The following is an 18,950-nucleotide window of genomic DNA, read 5'->3' as shown; positions in this document are numbered from 1 at the left end:
CCCTTTAAATAAAATGTCAGGACTGCCGTTTGCTTTTGGAAAGGGTCTACTGCTCTCTGAGCCCCAGGTGTCAATCACTCCCCAGGACAGGCTGCAGTCCAGCACACAGAGAGTTAAGGCAGTGACTGAGCATGCGCAGTGGGGAGGGATAGGGAAAGCTACCACTAGGGGGAGCTGGACCACGGTTGGGGAGGTCACGTGATCCCAATCCACAAAGCTCAGTACAAAGTGTCTCAAGGGAAGTGGAGAGGAGGAGAGTCAGGGCAGAGAGGAGGATCTGAAGGAAGTGTTAGGAGACTGCAGCAGGAGCACAATGAGCCAGGGCTGTGTGTGAGTCTATGGAGAGCAGCTGGCATTGAATTGGCTGAGGGTAGTGGGGCTGGCAGTCCTGTAAGTGGATGGTGGGTGAGAGGCTCTCCCTGCATACCCTCTCTGGCTGCTGCCTCTGACCTGGCAGGTGACCTGGGGACAGGCAGCCTTTGTCTGAGCCACACTCACTACCTCTGCCTCTGGGAGCTGCAGCCATGTCTTCACTACAACCCAAGAAAGGCTACTACAAGCAGGAGGTCAACAAGACCATGTGGGAGGTGAAGGAGAGGTACAGAGAGCTGGTGGCTGTGGGGTCTGGAGCCTATGGCACTGTTTGGTGAGTTTTACTTTCTGTTTTTGTGCTGACCCAATGCTGGACTGTGTTATCTGCATATACATGGGGCAGGGCTGTGTACACATGCTTTACAGTAAGTGCTGCCAAACCTTACCACCCCTAGGTTTACAGGAACTGCTGCCTTGGCATCATGGGAGCTGTAGTTTGTAAACATCTGGAGTGCTGAGAGTAGCCATCACTGCTATTGATCCATTTTGCACTGCAGGCTGCACAGGATATACTTAGTATGATAAATAACCCTTTAAATTCCTCCCCCCCACCCCCTCTTAGCTGTGTGCTTTGTTACATGTCAGAGCCTGTCTGCAGCAATAGGTGTGGTGTTACCTGCTTGATATCCACAGGGTTAAGCCTTTATTATCATGCATGAATCATTTGGTAAAATACTTTTTATTCTGCTTCAATTCATTGTTAAACCTATAAACACATATTTGTAATGCCAGCAAGGAAATGCAGTGTGCCTCAATAAACCCAAATGCACATTTTATTAGTTGGTAAAGTGCTAACCTATTCCACAGCGCAGTACAATGGGTGAATTAATGGCAGGTGAGGGTTACTGACAGTGTACTTACTGTATGATCAGACAAAGAGTAGGAGAGCTCATCACACTAGGCAGCAATCTATTATCTCTACAATTTTGTAAAATTAAGCTACAACGTGGCCCAGGAGCTAACAATCTAAAGGATACAGTGGGGAGTTAGACAAAAGCTAGCAGGGGAGAAACTGAAGTTGATGTTTTGAAGAATGCCAGGTGATTAGTCTCTCTTATGTATATATTAAAATAAACGTATTGACACAAAAAGCATGTGCTGCTGATCGAACAATAAATCATTTCAACATTTAACGTGTAGTAAGATGCGTGGGATTTTTAGGCTGAATTCCTCCTACAACTTCCGCAGTTTAAAGGACACAATTAACCTCGTTTTGGTCACCACTTTCTATTTCTTACAGTAGGTGCAGTTCCTGTAACCTACAGAGAAGCTATACCCCCGATCTTAATTTGTAATATATCACGCAATGTCTCATCCAGCACAGTGTACTATAAATAAAGGCTACATCATAGCAACTCACATCATGCAAAGCCAGTGGTGGATAGTACTTGCATCCCAGTGGGTTATTTGTGAGCTGCATTTTTTCATGGTGCTTGGTCAACCCGAACGCGAGATTGAGCGCTATATCTATAATTTAAATGGTTTTTGTATTTTTGTTTGTTTTGACCTTGAAAAATATTGCAACATTAAAGGTTTGTTTTTGTTTTTTTGCTTGTTTATTATATGCGCATTAGTTCCCTAAAGCACATCTGGCTAATTTAATAAAATCACACAGAAAACCGATGGCTTGATTTGGTTAATGATAAGTGCTGCTTAGTCCAGTGTCAGTGGTACATTTGAAAAAAAAAAATACTTTTTTTTTTTTTTTTTTTTTAGGGCTTTTAGGATAATGAGGGTCAGTGCTGTTTGCGTGCAAGATGGGAGAACCTTGAATTAATGCGTGGCATTGAAGGGGTTGTGATTCTGAAATGTTAAGTACACTATTGTACATTTTCTAGTACAGTATACATCGTATTCAGATATTTTTATATACAGTGGCAATGAGCAGGAGTTGGCACATTCCTTTCGGCCACAGATTAATTCACATCCTGTTATAAGATTTTAGCTCATTGTATCAGATGTCCATTAAGTCGTTGACATTTACGAAGGGATGCTGCAACGTGTATCATGGGCACAGAATTGCATTTTACATTTAGTCTGCATAGCACGCTCTGTGTGCTGTGACCTGATTCCTTGCAACGAGCGATGCTGATAGTGTGTGTAGCCGATTTACTTTAATTTAACTTGTTCAGTAAGGGGTTTGTTTTATGGAGAATTTTGTTTCATAATGCAAAAATTGTTTGCTTACCTGTAGCTAGGTTTGCCAAATAAGTCACATTTTCCTGTACGCCTATCACGTCTGTGTCCTATCAGATGGTGGGTGCAAGAACCTGCAGTGTATTCAAATCAAATCTGCAACACTTAATTAGTGAATCCGTGCATCCCACAGCATTTGAAATGATGGGAAACTCATTTGTGATTATCCCATCATTTCGTGGTACCCGTGATCACAGCGAATACATTTTGAATTGCCAGATCATCATCATTGTCGTCATATTTTCCTATTCACACACCATTTCATTCTGTTGGGCTGTGCATAAAAAGGGCTGCACTGGATGTACAATTCCTGTGCTGTTGTGGGAAATTCCGTTAACTAACAAACAAAACCGTGCCGAGTTTGGTATTTCTACTTTAATTAATAAATCTTTTTTTGCCCAGGAAATATGGTTGATCTGGCTGGCAATGCTGGATCTGCTACACATTTAAAATCAATTGGTGGATCAGATATTAACCGAGATAATGTTTTGGAGAGTTTGCGATGCATGGAAGCATAACCATGAATTACTGTTCCGCAAGGGGGCTGACGATATTATCTTTGTGATTTTGGAGCAGTGCATTGCGTGTTGTGATTATGCTTTTAATCATTGGTCTATATGCATTCTTTTTTTCTCGTGACCATTGAACCTCTTGTTTTGGTGGTTTTTTTTTTTTTTGGAAGCCCGTTCATTGTATCTCACCATATGACACAAAAAACAAGAACTATTTCATAAATAAAGTAATAGCATCCAAACCACCTGGACCCCAGATGGACCTCCTACACCTATCCTGAGTGAATTAAATCATATTAATTTATATCAGATTCCATCTTGGCAGAATCCGACACATACTTTATCACGTTAGGGTTCATATTTGTGCATTATTCTCCCAAAGTCACCCTTAATGGCTTCTGAACCCCTGAACTGTGGTACATTTAAAAATAGGGTGTGAATAAACATAAGGGGACCATATATAGCTGCCTAGGTGTTAAACAGGAACCCTGGAACCTTGAATTTCCTTGATCCCATTTACCATTCCAATGTGAAGCTTAGGGCCCTGTGGTATCTTAATTTTATTTTTCTGATTTTAAAGGGACCCTCTAAGCACCCTCATAATGTAGTAGTGATTTTTCACAGTGAGAATCACGCAAGCGCCTCTAGCGGCTGTCAGTGAGACAGCCACTAGAGGAAAAAGGGGAAGGCTTAACTAATTGATAAACATAGCAGTTTCTCTGAAACTGCTATGTTTATAAAAAAATTAGTTAACCCTAGCTGGACCTGGCACCCAGACCACTTCATTAAGCTGAAGTGGTCTGGGTGCCTAGAGTGGTCCTTTAAATGCTCCTCAATGCGCCAAGTGCAAACCTTAGTATTGGTGTGAGAATGTTTTCTTGCACTTAAATTGGCAGTCACAGTCTGTTGAATTTGCAAAGACGCTCAACAGTGACAACACAGCTGGGGGTCCAGTTGCCATGGGGGCAGGTAAAGGGGAGATCTACTTAACTGAACTTGCCCCGCGTGGGCGCCGCCATCTACCTCCAGCAGATCCACTTCAGCGACAGGAGCCGACATCACTGCTGCACTCTCGCACATGCATTGAGTTATGCGGAGAATCCCACGAGACCGCGGGATCCTCCCTAGAAAGGGCAAATTCCCTGCAGACATCACTGGAGACCGCGGTCTGGATTGATACTGTAGCTCTGCCTAGAGTATGAGAAAGTCAGGTGGATGAAATATACAGAGACAAAGTAGTCCTTACTTTAGTAATAGGCTGTGTATATCTCTTGGCTGAGTTTTAATCTTGGTGAAATCCCAACACAGTCAAATTTAATATTTCATTAAGATCCTATCTTTTTTTTTTTTTTGTGTGTGGGCAGAGGGGTTACAGTGCGTATATTCTGCAGGTGGTAGGTCCAACTTTTAGTGGTCTGAGGTCTTTAATATCAAACAGTTCATGTCTTATCTTGTAGTCACCACTTTTTTCTTTCATTATCATTTACGGCAAGCCAAAGAAAGTAGTTTAATCATCCCTGATCTTCAAAATACACTTCTTTGTTCTGTAAATCTGACCTCTGCAGTTTCAGTTTAACGATCTTTCCAGTAATTAAACAGGCATGATCTCGAATCCGGTCCATTACTGTCTGTACATGTGATACAAATGTATTAGGCATTATAAAAGTCAATAACATTTAAAAAAAAAAATCCACTGGAACTCATAATTGCATATTACTGGATATACAGGACAGGAGTTTAGTAGGCGATCATTACAATATTAAACAGGAGATATTAGGCACTACAAGGATTCACGGACCTTGGTGGTACATGCAATACAAGACAGAAACAGAGTAAACCGCGCCCCAAATTGTAAATACAGATGGTTATATGTACATATATGTAGTACAGTGGACCTCAACGACAAACAGAGAAAAAAAACATATAGTGCAGTACGGTAAATGTGACGTCTACCACTCACATTCTTATGAGCAATCTCAGAGCTCTGCTGTTTTTTCGCATGGACGGAACAATCCCCATCTAAAGATATATGATTGTATGGTAGCCCCAGATTCTTCAGGTAGAGTACAATGTGCAAGGCATATGTAGAGGCAAATGTAGAAACAAACTCCAATGGTGTAGTAAGTACAAGTAGAGAAATAAAATAAATGTGTACGGTAATGTACTCACACTTGTTAGAGCAGAACTTGCTCTAGTTTAACCAGCATGGGTGGTATAATCCCCACCTAGGATGTGTTGGTACCAGGAGGCAGTGCATGGATTATACCACCCATGCTAGTTATACTAAAGCAGGTTCTGCTTTAACAAATGTGAGTACATTACCGTACCTATTTCTTTTATTTCTCTACTTGTACTTGCTTCACTTTTTGAGTTTGTTTCTACATTTGCCTCCACATATGCCTTGCTGTAACGAAAATATACCCCAACACGCAGGATTCAACTCAACAAAAGACAACACAGAGGGGAGATACGTCTACCGGACCTTAGAATGGCCGGACTCTACGTATATGAGAGGAGTACAGAGTCAGGAGCGATCCGAGGTCTAGGGCACAAAGCGTAAACTAGGACTAGCTGGGGTCTGGTACACAGTAAACAGCAAGCCGGCAAACAGAACAGATAAGGATAAAGAGATAACGTAGTCAGAAACAAAGCCAAGGTCAATACGAAGGAACACAACTCAACACCACAAGCGCTAAAGGGAACTGAAACAGAAACCACGATAGGGCAAGGAACTAAGGGAAAAGGTGAGTATAAATACCTAAACATCTATTTTGATTGGTCCTTGTCACATCCACGCCCCCAAAAGGTAAGTGTCTGGTGAGTGTGGCATGACAGGGACCAATGGGAGGCCTTTTCCAATTTAGGCTCCCACTATCCCTTTAAGAGCGCGCCTGTGGCGCGCCTTTTAGAGTCAGGCGGGACACGTGACCGCTTCTCGCGGTCACTGCCCGCCTTCCTGTTCCAGCCGTCGGATGAGCCGCGCGCGGCTCGTGCAGCAGCAGGACCGCGCGTGGCTCGAACAGAGGACCCCGGCCGGCCCCTGGAGAGGGTAAGTACCGCTACACTTGCACATTGTACTCTACCTGATGAATCTGGGTCTACTATACCATCATATATCCTTAGACGGGGATTGTTCCGTCCATGTGAAAGACAGCAAAGCTCGGAGTTGGCTCATAAGAATGTGAGTGGTAGCGACATTTTATTATCCACCACTTATACGTCACATTTACCGTATTGCACTATATATATTTTTTTTCTGTTTATCTCTGAGGTCCACTGTACTACTATATATGTACGTATATAACCGTCTGTATTTACAATTTGTACTGGATATACCCATACAATATTTCTCAAATGTAATGTTCCTTTTCTCTTACTATACAACACACAAATTAAATAGCATACTTTGTTGTGGTTCATAAGAATTATGTAAATACTTGCAAATACACAAAGCACCCAAGATAGATAACTGCAGTGACTGGTATTTACATAATCAGATTTCACGCACGTTTACTTTAATTGTATCTATCTCTCAAGCCAGTACACAAAACCAAACAAATGCTTGTAAGAGGAGATCGAGGAGTTGGCTGAGTGTGATAGGATTTGCACTCCAACCAAGGCTGGCTGTACGACCAGCAGTACAGATTAAGCAATATGGGTTTAACTGTAGTTTCCATATTGAAATTGTATCTAGGTTTTATTCTAAATCACACAATTTATGTGTTGATAAATTTCTTTCAGATTCAACATTTTTCCAATGTGCTGCCCCCCCTTTCAAATAAACCCCCAAAGCATACAGTAACACCAACAGCAAGCCGTGTAATAAAGATTATAGCAATACTGATTGTAGTGTCATTTTATTAGTTTGTCTCCCCCGCCCACCCTGAAACTCTTATACAACAGAAAACATAAACTAACAATAACAATATACAGTGACAATAAAATTAAAAGCGCGGGGGTGGTAATATCGCAAAGGTGAGTGCAGATGGGAAAAAGGTTAGCGGACACTGCAAGTATGAGACAGAAAGAGGGGTTACAGTATTAAAACAGGTTCTGTACCTCGGATATGCTCGACAAAAAGAAAACATAATTTGTATAGGCAAGCCTTTGTTTCAGGTATTTTTTTCCTTTCCAGTTGTTCAGCTAATTGAGTAAAAAAAAAAATGAAAACACTTTTTGATGCTGTCTGCTTTTGTTAAGGAGGTATACAATCAATTCATGCAGGATGTAAAATTGTTTGAAAAAAAAGTGATGGGGGTTGGCTATTAATCCAGCGATGGTGCTTGTACCTACCTCTACACTAGATTTTTTTTTTTTTTTGAGGATAGGGGCTTCTGCAGAGATCCTACGGATAATTCGTAATGTATCTTTCATGTACCTGTCCACTAGTTTCCAGAAATCCCTTGTGACTTGACAGGCGCACAGTGAATGAGCTGGATTCATTCCCGCACTTGGGAATTGAGCCTCGTTGCTGGCATGTTGTGTTTTGGGTGAAAGACTGGATGCACTCATTTTAAAGGCCTCTCCTGGAAAGCGGTCGCAGACAGCAACTTGGATGGTGCGAGTGAAACTTTTTGTAGGGTATTGGAGTACGTATATGAAGATAGCAATATGTCTGCCCGACCCTCCCATCCAGTCAAGTTCATACCATTACACTGCTTTTTTTGTAAATGTTGGGAATATTTAAGGAATTCTGCAGGCACCATAACTGCTTCATCTCATTGAAGTTGTTATAGTGTATGGAGTCCCCTAGTCCCATCCTTCCATCAAGGGGGGGGGGGGGGGAGAGTGTATTAGCCTGAGCAGCAATGGGCGGCTGGGATTGTCCACTTTCAGCCTATCACAGCTTCCATTGCTGATATGATATGGTATAACTAGAAGGAAGTATATGGTCTCTGCCTTATCTCCAGTGTAGGTGGGTGGCCAAGGACCTAAATTCAATGTTAAGCCTCTCAAAAATGGTTTAACAGTGAATGGAGGGACAGCGCCACTAGACTGGCTACAGTGTCCCTTTAAATTTTCGTTGGTTTAATTTCAGAAAAGACAAACCTGAGCCCTTGTCGAAGAGAAGATAAATAGCATTGTCAGTTTTTTACCATCAAGACTGCCTTGGAGACTTGCCAAAACAGTAGGGACTGATCCATATGGTAGCTCGTGTGATTTCGAACTTCCACGGAACGCCTCCCTGTCATTATCCTAATGTGAGAACCTGCAATCTCTGTTTCTGCTTGGCGAAGATTTAAAGTTACTGATCTAGGGGCTTGGCCAGAAATTTAAAATGTCAGAATATGAGGAAGCAGTGTGTTAGATTCTGGGAAAGAAGTTCATTTTGGGTACACTGATACAAAACACCGGCCAGATATCTCGTAACCTTAGTTTACCTGTCCGTGGGAGCGGATCTGTCCAGCCTGCATCCAAACAATCCGTGTCCAAGTCCCCTCTGAGCACAGTCTGACCTGCGGGAAAAAGTGCAGAGAGATTCATTTTTACGAAGAATGTTTCCCCCGTATGATGTGAATGGTAATGGAACTTGGACATTAGAGATGAAACTGGAAATCACTGACAAGAATTTAAAGGCCTTCAGAGACCGTTTCTAACAGCATAACCACTACATTTTATTTATTTATTTATTTATTTATTTATTTATATATATATATATATATATATATATATATATATATATATATGTGTGTGTGTGCTATGGTACAGTTACACCCTAACATATCAAAACTGGGTTAATATCCCAAGGTCATCTTCATTTTGCATTCTTGTAAAACTTTAACTGGCGTGCCCTTTTAGGAGTTCTAAAAATGGATTTTCTATTTTTTTTTTTTTTTTTACTTTTTTTTGTTGTTGTTGTTGTAGTTGTAGTAAATAATCTTATTGGCTGGTAAAAGACAATGTCACTTGAAATATTCATTTGGCTGCTCACTGTAAAAAAAACAAAAAAAAAAACAACAAAACTAATAACCTTCCCCCCCCCCCCCCCCCCCCTTGCGCGGCTGGTGAGGGCCCCCTAAATAACAATAAGGGGGGGGACACCTACTGTCCTCCCCTGAGTGGTGGGTGGGGGCCCTAAATAAAGAGGGAGGGGGGACCTACTGTCCTCCCCCCGGCCCCCACCCCTAAGCGGTGGGTGGGGGCCCTGGATAAGAATGGTGGGGGGGGGGACCTACCATCCTCCCACCCGGCCCCCAACCCTGAGCGGTGGGTGGGGGCCCTTAAAAAAGGGGGGGGACCTACCGTCCTCCCCCCCCCCCACCCCTGAGCGGTGGGTGGGGGCCCTATAAAAACAATAAGGGGGGGACCAACTGCCCCCCCCCCCCCCCCCGGCCCCCACCCCTGAGCGGCGGGGGTGGACCCTAAAAAAGGGGGAGGTCCTACTGTGGGGCCCTAAATGAAAATCCCCCCCCCCCCACCAATCAAGGTGACTAGGGGTCCCAAGCCCCTAGTCACCCCTCCCCCCCCACCCAAATCAAACTATCCACTACCTACCCCCCTCACCCTATAAATAGTGAGGGGGAATAAAATAACTAACCTGTAAAAAAAAAATATTAAACTTACTATTTGACGTCTTCTTTTTTCTAAAATCTTCATTTTTCAGCCCCAAAAAAGGCCAAATAAAAAGCCATCATAACCGTCGAAATTAAAATAAAATAAAAAAAACGGACGAAAAAGAAAAAACCAGAGCGCAAAAAAATAATCCATCTTCACCCATGGAGGGCTCCGCGCAGACTGAGCTACGCAGGGCGGGGGAAGAATTATAATGCCTCCCCCGCCCTGCAATTAGGCTAAGAACACTCTGATTGGTGGGTTTAAGCCAATCAGAGTGCTCTGTCATTTTACACAGCGTGGGAAAGTTCTTTGGAATTTTCCCACTCTGTGTAAAATGACACAGAGCACTGTGATTGGATGGATTTCAAGCCATCCAATCACAGTGCTCTGTGTCATTTTACACAGCGTGGGAAAGTTCCAAAGAACTTTCCCACGCTGTGTAAAATAAAACGGAGCACTCTGATTGGCTTAAACCCACCAATCAGAGTGTTCTTAGCCTAATTGCAGGGCGGGGGAGGCATTATAATTCTTCCCCCGCCCTGCGTAGCTCAGTCTGCGCGGAGCCCTCCATGGGTGAAGATGGATTATTTTTTTTTGCGCTCGGGTTTTTTATTTTATTTTAAGTTCGGGTATGATGGCTTTTTATTTGGCTTTTTTGGGGGCTGAAAAATGAAGATTTTAGAAAAAAGAAGACGTCAAATGGTAAGTTTAATTTTTTTTTTTTTTTTTACAGGTTAGTTATTTTATTCCCCCCTCACTATTTTTAGGGTGAGGGGGTAGGGGATAGTTTGATTTTGGGGGGGGGGGGTGGCTAGTGGCTTGGGACCCCTAGTCACCTTGATTGGGGGGGGGGGGATTTTCATTTAGGCCCCCCCCTCTCTTTATTTAGGGCCCCCACCCACCGCTCAGGGGTGGGGGCTGGGGGGGAGGACGGTAGGTCCCCCACCCACCGCTCAGGGGTGGGGGCCGGGGGAGGACAGTAGGTCCCCCCCTCTCTTTATTTAGGGCCCCACCCACCGCTCAGGGGTCGGGGCCAGGGGGGGAGGACAGTAAGTTCCCCCCCCTCATTATCATTATGGCCCCCACCCGCCACACAGAGGTGGAGGCCGGGGGGGGGGGGGGGGGGAAGGACACAGTTGGTTCTCCCCCCCCCTTATTATCTTCATGGTCCCCACCTGCCGCCCAGGGGTGGGGGCCTGGGGGGGGAGGACAGTAGGTCCCCCCCCCCTCATTATCTTCATGGCCCCCACCCGCCGCTCAGGGTGGGGGACTGGGGGGAGGACAATAGGTCCGCCCCCCCTTATTGTAATTTATGTAATTTTTCTACAGTGAGCAGCCACAGGTTTAGTAGACATTCCCCTACTTGCGGTATAGCGAGTAGGGGCATTCGGGAGATTTTAATCTCCCTTGTGGTATTATGGGGGTCATATTGACCCCCATAGAGTGAGAGGGGGACATGGGGGGCTTATGAAGTGGTGTGGAGCACTGCTCCCTGCCGCTTCTATCTGCACATATTACAAGGAGGGAGCTGCAAGCCGGTAGCTCCCTCCTTGTAATAAACCGAACGAGCAAACGAACACTGATATTCAGTGTTAGTTTGTTCGTCTGATTTTTTTTTTTCTATTCATTCATTCGTCTGTCGCATGAATGAATAGATGAAATTCCCGTTCGCATGTCCAGGTGTTTCACTGGGCATGTGCGGGAATCTCAGCGCTATCTAGTGTGGGCAGATGACGTGTCCCACAGGGACTTCACCTACCCACACAAAGATGGCGGCGCCCTGAATCTAGATCGGGGCAGAAAATAAAGATTAGTAATAAGGAAGAGGTAATCTGGGGGGCTTAGGGGTATTTGAGGGTGACTAGGGGGTCAATTGGATGTAATGGAGGCGGGAGGGGGGTTAAAAAAAAAAAGGGATTCGGCATGAGAGTGCCGCTTTAAATCACTTGGTTTATACAGCGCTAGTCACACCTCCCTGCATGTGACTTACACTGCCTTCCTAAATACTTCCTGTAAAAGTCATCTAATGTTTATTCTTCCTTTTATTACAAATTTTGTTTGATTTAGATTTGTTTTTATCTCTTTCACTACTAATAGCTTGCTGGAGCCTGCAGGAGCCTCCTGTGTGTGCTACAAGTTCAATCTACAGAGCAAAAGATAAAAACCTTTAAACTAAGTTAAAGGACCACTATAGGCACCCAGACCACTTCAGCTTAATGAAGTGGTCTGGGTGCCAGGTCCAGCTAGGTTTAACCATTTTTGCTGTAAACATAGCAGTTTAAGAGGAACTGCTATGTTTACACTAGGGTTAATCCAGCCTCTAGTGGCTGTCTCATTGACAGCCGCTAGAGGCGCTTCCGCGCTTCTCACTGTGATTTTCACAGTGAGAAGACGCCAGCGTCCATAGAGAATGCTTTCCTATGAGACTGGCTGAATGCGCGCGCGCAGCTCTTGCCGCGCATGCACATTCAGCCGATGACTGAAGAAGAGGGAGGAGGTAGCCCGGCGCTGGAAAAGAGGTAAGGGATTAACCCCTTCCTCCCCCTTCAGCGCCATGGGAGTGGGACCCTGAGGGTGGGGGCACCCTCAGGGCACTATAGTGCCAGGAGAAGGGCACTATAGTGGTCCTTTAACATCTGATTGAAAATTAAACCATTTTTTTTTTCATGCAGGCTGTGTCAGTCACAGCCAGGGGAGGTGTGGCTAGGCCTGCATAGACAGAAACAAAGTGATTTAACTCCTAAATGGCAGAAAATTGAGCAGTGGGACTTTAGGGGAATGATCTATACATTACAACTGCTTCATTAAATTAGTTATTTTGGTGACTATAGGGTCCCTTTAACTCCTTTTTATATTGCCATTAAGAAAGGGAGTGGTTGCCCTCTTGACCTGCGAGTAATGGAAATTTAGGGAGTAGGGAGGGACTATTTCTTCACATTTGCCATTGTTATAAACCACGGAGGGTTACATGGGGTTACATCAAAGGTTACATGGTTTTTTTACCGTCTCCAGAACTGTCGAATGCATTTTTTTTTTTTCTTACACACGCTGTATTGTTATCTGTTCTACAATAGCTACTATCCGCTTAGGCTCTAATTTAATCAAGCCTATGCTGTATATTCTGCGTATTTCGTTTTTTTTAGTTTTTAGATCTATGTAATGCGTTTAACATGGCAGTCTCTTTCAGCCTGAAGGGACGTTTTAACTTTAACTAGTCTCATTATTTAACCGATTTGTTGAAAGTACGCTTTAATACGCATTATTGAAAGTTTGTTTTTGTAAAGGGGACGCTTCAGAAACTTGAGAAGGAGCCGAACGTGGTTTATTTATATTCCCTGCATGTGTTTTATCTGTCTGTATAAGTCAACCGTTTCATTTCAGAAAGAGACAGTAAAAGCTCAGCGTTTGCAGTTCATGCTTTTTTCCAATACAGTGGGAAAGCAGTTTTTGTTTATATTTTTGCCTGCGGGGCGAGGGGACAGGTTACTTCCTGACTAAGAGCAGAAGGCAGATTATATTTTCCAGGAACCGTTTTTGTGTTTTAAATGACAATAACGCCCTCATACCATGTTAATGCTTTTTTTGTTTTGTTTTATTTTTTTCTTAAATTATTCATTCTTATTTTTTTATTTTATTAACACCTGTGCCTCGGAGCCCCAAGACTAATTAATTATTTTGAAAGTTTTTGCAATGCTTTAAAATAAATTCTTATGAATTAGCACAGGGGATATTGATCTAAACAGAAAATCTATTAACTAATTTGTTAACGTTTCAATTATTCTCACCTTGGATAACCCCTGGACAGCCTGGAGAATTCAAACCTCCCCTCCCCGCCATTCATACGCAAGATTAAAAGGCAACATGGCGCTTACAAAAGCGAGGCTGCTTGGAGTTGTGAAAATAATATTGTCAGGGTTATCGACTAAAGGGAATAGTTGGAAATTCATAATCAATTCTCCAGGTCTCTTATGTTTTCCGTTTGGCTTTAAATGGGAAATAAGCATTGAATTCCAGACATTTCACATTTTATTATGATAACAAAGGTATAGTCCTCAGTACATAATAGAAGAGGGCATCCTAATAAACATGATGCTTTGCCTATTTTTCAGTTTCTCCCAAGACCTTCCCAATACTTTTGCTGTTGGGGAAGGAGACGATATTACAGAAGAAAAGGTGGAAGCTCTGCCCTTTGCCACATTTTGCTAAAAGTCATCTTGTTCATAAGACAACATAGTCCCCTCTTTGCCTCATGTATATCTTGTGATTGTTTTGGAATTGCAATGACATTCCAGTGCAGTCTAAATGTGTTTTCATATACCGTATATACTTTTATACTATATACCGTGTAACTTTTGAGTTACAAGTGAAAATAAAACTACCAAAAAATTATCTCACTAAAATTACGCAATGAATATTCCCGACAGAGGAGAGGAAATCCGTATTATGGGAATTGGTACAGGTCAGATCTTCTCCCAGGATTTTAATGCATCGTTACGTTGTGGGCGCTGTCTAACTGCACGCAATATATGGTTCGTCAGCTCGGATCACCTGACAATTCCGTCTTGTATTTAAAGGGTGGCACTTCAAATGGAAGATTGTGGGAAATGGCAAATTCAGGTGTTTGAGGTAAACTGAATTCTTAAAAAAAAAAGTCAAATATTTGTTAAGAAAGAGAAGATAGGTCAGAGCTTCCCCAATTATTAGTGGATTTTCCTCTGGAATAGTTATTTGCTATAATCATTATTTTTATTTATTTTTAAGCGTTACATTGATCGTTCAAAATATGTTAGGAAAAAAAAAAGATACAATGAAAATAACTAATAACAATAAATTACCTTCCACTACTCTATAAGTAGCAATGGCAATAGTAACAACTCAAATGTACTAACAAAACCAACTGAGAATAGTTAGTTACACCCTGTCCCACGTCAAAGTTGACATTTCAACGTTAGTGCTCCATTGACCATTAAAGTGTAAACCCACCAACCAAATCTCTTTAGCCGTTGTTGCTGCCCAAGAGTAGTGAGAGTTTTGGCACAGGGATCGTTACTGCTTTTGTATTATACGGTTACATACATGTTACAGTGCAGCCTCCCTCTTCCAGATTGTAGGAGTTCATGAAGATAGTCTCTTCCGTCTCACCAGAGATTCAGCATTTTAGCGGAATGCAGTACGTAGCAGTGTACGACTCCCCAAAGAGGTTTGCCTTGATGTTGGTAGGTGAGCTTATATTTAATTGGCCATCGCAGTGGTAGTACTAATAACCATTTTTTTTTGTTTTTTTTCTGGTGGGGGGGTTGGTTTTTAAATGTTTTTATTAGGATGGTGTGCAGTATTTTGGTTCAGTGAAAAAACAGGAAGTGAGTGCAGACAGTTTAGTCTTCTTGAGGCACCATAACAACTTCATCTAGATGACATATTCTTACCTTCAGGGGATTAAACCTTTCTCAAACTGTTTAATCTCGAAGTTTCCTCCAGTGGTGATCACAGATCGCCTCACTGCGGCTTTCAGCTTCTGAGACTCTCAGCCAATTAATGACCCCTCATTCACAAAACTTTCTTTGCAAGCCCATTTGTGAATGGGTAGTCACTGATTGGCTGAGAGCATCTGCTAACTTTAACCAATCAGCACCCCACCCCCTGCCAGGCAGCACTCTGCTTTTCCTGAATTTAAAAATTCTGAAGCCGTAAGCCACGGTGAGCTGTCATTGCTGCTGGAGCCAACCTAAGGGTTAAACCATTTGAGAGCAGTTTAAAACCTGAATTAAGGAGTGTGCCTGGGGGCCTCCTCACACCATAACAACTTAATTTAGATGACGTTGTTATGGTGAACGGAGTGTCCCTTTAAGCTCTGCATTGCTTTAGAAAGATATCTCATAAGCAGTGCTTTATATTCACAGCATGGGTTTCTGACTAGTGTATTTCAGGTATTGGCTTTCTAAACGATCGATATTATCATTTATTGGCATTTATATAGTGCCAGCTATTCCGTAGCGCTTTACAATATTATCAAAGGGAAGATTTAACTATAAATGAGACAATTACAAAAACTTACAGGAACGATAGGTTGAAGAGGACCCTGCTCAAACAAGCTTACAGTCTATAGAAGGTGGGGTGTAAAACACACTAGAACAGGGAAAAGCAATCAAATAAGGTGGGAGTGAAGCAGAGCTGGAGGAGAGAGTAAAGTGCTGCCCTTTAGGAGAGAGCAAGAGACAGGTATGTGAGGTAGAGGTTACTCTGGGAGGCCATAAGCCTTGTGAGGTATGTGAGGTAGAGGTTACTCTGGGAGGCCATAAGCCTTCCTAGAGAGATGGGTTTTAAGGCACTTCTTAAACGATTGAAGACTAGGGGAGAGTCTAATGGCAGTAGGCAGACTATTCCATAGGAAGGGAGCCGCCTGCGAGAAGTCCTGCAAGCGTGAGTTGGCTGTACGGGTGCGGGCAGTGACCAGGAGAAGGTCACAGGCAGAGCAGTAGCATGTGTAAGGTCAGCAGGGACAACACCAGAAGAGAGCGAGCAGTTGAAGATGTGTGTTAAGGAAGGCACAAGACAAGAGGAGAGAGATCTGATGAGGTGAGACTGGACAGGATCAAGCGGGCAAGTGGTGGGTCGAGAGTAAAGTATATGACAAGTGAATTACACTACACAGAAACCTATTCACAACATCATGTACTGCAGTATTCTTGGAGCAAAAGCAAAAATGCAGTAGATATGGAGAAAGTTGGAAAGGGGGGTTTGTTTGAGGGTTGAGATAAGGTGTGTGTGTGTGTGTGTGTATGTGTGTATATATATATATATATATACATACACACACATACATATATACACACACACACCTTTTCTCAACCCTCAAACAAACCCCCCTTTCCAACTTTCTCCATATCTACTGCATTTTTGCTATATATAATCTGTACATCAAAACAAAGAATAAAACATTACTTTAAATAATAGCAATATGTAAACATAACATGACCTCAATGTTTTTTACACACTGGATCATCTATTGGGTGCAATCGGAGGATATTGTTGTGTTTTTTTTTTTTTTTTTAGTTCAATCTCTTTTACAAACCTAGTGTAACTGACACATTTAAAACATCTAAAAATTGCCCTTATTCACAAATTGAGATCAAACAGGCAACATGCAGACACTGGGTACCAGCGAACAAAGCCAAAATCTGTGAGATGGCTGTAAGCTGGAAGTACGGGGGTGGACGTGTAGGGAATGAGAGAGGAACAGTCTGTCAGCCATCTGGGAGTAAGTTAATGAGGACAAACATCCACATAGTCACATTCCTGAAAATTCACTTTCATTTTTCTTTATATTTTTTTTTTTAGTTTATGCTTTGCAAGTTGTTGGTTTTTTTTTTTTTTTTTTTGGGCCTTTTCCTAGACAGGCTGATCCCCAGGCAGAAAATGACACCCCTTCTTCTCCGCGAACACACTTCTTCCTCCATCCCTTTATATTTCCACCATTCCACGACTCTCCTCCCTAGAACTACTGCCAACAGCATGGATCCCATTATATTCCAGCCATCCAGTTGTTGTACCGGAGATGGAAACTTGTCCTTGTCCATTATTTAAAGGGACACTATAGACATCCAGACCACTTCAGCTCAATGAAGTGGTCTGGCTGCCAGGTCCCCCAGGTTTTAACCCTTCACATGTAAACATAGTAGTGTCAGAGAAACTGCTATGCTTACATTGCAGGGTTAATCCAGCCTCTAGTGGCTGTCTTCCTGACAGCCGCTAGAGGCGCTTCTGCGACGCTGAATGCAAAAATCGCATTCAGCGTACAGAACGTCCATAGGAAAGCATTGAGAAATGCTTTCCTATGGACTGTTTGAATGCGTGCGCGTTGCGCATTGCGCATTCATCTCCACTTGGGAGATGATGTCGGTGGGGGGAGGAGAGGCGCTTCTCTCTTTATTAAAATCACAGCGAGAAGACACTGGATGTCTATAAAAAAGCATTGAGAAATGCTTTCCTATGGGCGGTTTAAATGTGCGCGCTGCTCTTGCCGCACATGCGCATTCGGCGCTGAAGTCTGCAGAGGGAGGAGAGTTTCCCAGCTCAGAGGGAGCCCGACGCTGGATTAAGGTAAGTGGCTGAAGGGGTCTTAACCCCTTCAGCCCAGCGGGAGGGGCACCCTGTGGGTGGCCTGGACCTAAAGGTTTATATAGTGTCAAGAAAACGAGTTTGTTTTCCTGATACTATAGTGATCCTTTAATAATGATAGTGATCCATGTTTTATATAGGGGTGCCACCTTTCTTGTAAACAAAATACCGTCCGTGCTAATTCACACTAATTACGTATGCATGACATTACTGGATGTAAGTGACAAGGAGTGACGTAATAGAAAAAAATACATTTTGGAACGAGGAAAAACCTCACAGAACGACTTAGTTTGATTCTGCTGTATAGAAAGATTGCTCTACAGTTTGACGAGATTGAGCTTCCCTTTTGAGTGCTCACTCAATAGACTTAGCAGCAACAGGCTATTTGCGTCACATCCCTGTCTGTTTCATAGACAATATATACATTTCCAAATAAACAGGGTTAATTCAACATCCCAGCGTCTCACTCTCAGGGGCACCCAGCACCCCAGCGTCTCTCTCTCAGGGGCTCCTAGCACCCCAGCGTTTCTCTCTCTCTCTCAGGGGCTCCCAGCACCCCAGCGTCTCTCTCTCTCAGGGGCTCCCAGCACCCCAGCGTCTCTCTCTCTCAGGGGCTCCCAGCACCCCAGCGTCTCTCTCTCTCAGGGGCTCCCAGCACCCCAGGGTCTCTCTCTCTCTCTCAGGGGCTCCCAGCACCCCAGGGTCTCTCTCTCTCAGGGGCTCCCAGCACCCCAGGGTCTCTCTCTCTCAGGGGCTCCCAGCACCCCAGCGTCTCTCTCTCTCTCAGGGGCTCCCAGCACCCCAGCGTCTCTCTCTCTCAGGGGCTCCCAGCACCCCAGGGTCTCTCTCTCTCAGGGGCTCCCAGCACCCCAGGGTCTCTCTCTCTCAGGGGCTCCCAGCACCCCAGGGTCTCTCTCTCTCAGGGGCTCCCAGCACCCCAGCGTCTCTCTCTCTCAGGGGCTCCCAGCACCCCAGCGTCTCTCTCTCTCTCAGGGGCTCCCAGCACCCCAGCGTCTCTCTCTCTCTCAGGGGCTCCCAGCACCCCAGCGTCTCTCTCTCTCAGGGGCTCCCAGCACCCCAGCGTCTCTCTCTCTCAGGGTCTCCCAGCACCCCAGCGTCTCTCTCTCAGGGTCTCCCAGCACCCCAGCGTCTCTCTCTCAGGGGCTCCCTGCACCCCAGCGTCTCTCTCTCTCTCTC

General features: G+C 43.8%; 1 protein-coding gene across 1 annotated transcript in view; it reads left to right on the top strand.

The window, feature by feature from the left end:
• Positions 1 to 216: 216 nt before the first annotated feature.
• MAPK12 (mitogen-activated protein kinase 12) overlaps positions 217 to 18,950 on the top strand; it is a 59,231-nt gene continuing 40,497 nt past the window's right edge. Inside the window, exon 1 of the mRNA XM_063446801.1 lies at positions 217 to 646. Within this exon, the coding sequence (XP_063302871.1) occupies positions 525 to 646 (122 nt within the window). The 5' untranslated portion in view covers positions 217 to 524. The remainder of the gene's footprint in view (positions 647 to 18,950) is intronic.

Source organism: Pelobates fuscus, chromosome 3 (genome assembly GCF_036172605.1).
Source record: "Pelobates fuscus isolate aPelFus1 chromosome 3, aPelFus1.pri, whole genome shotgun sequence".
In the NCBI taxonomy this organism is placed as follows: domain Eukaryota; kingdom Metazoa; phylum Chordata; class Amphibia; order Anura; family Pelobatidae; genus Pelobates; species Pelobates fuscus.
This window is presented reverse-complemented; position numbering and strand designations above follow the sequence as displayed.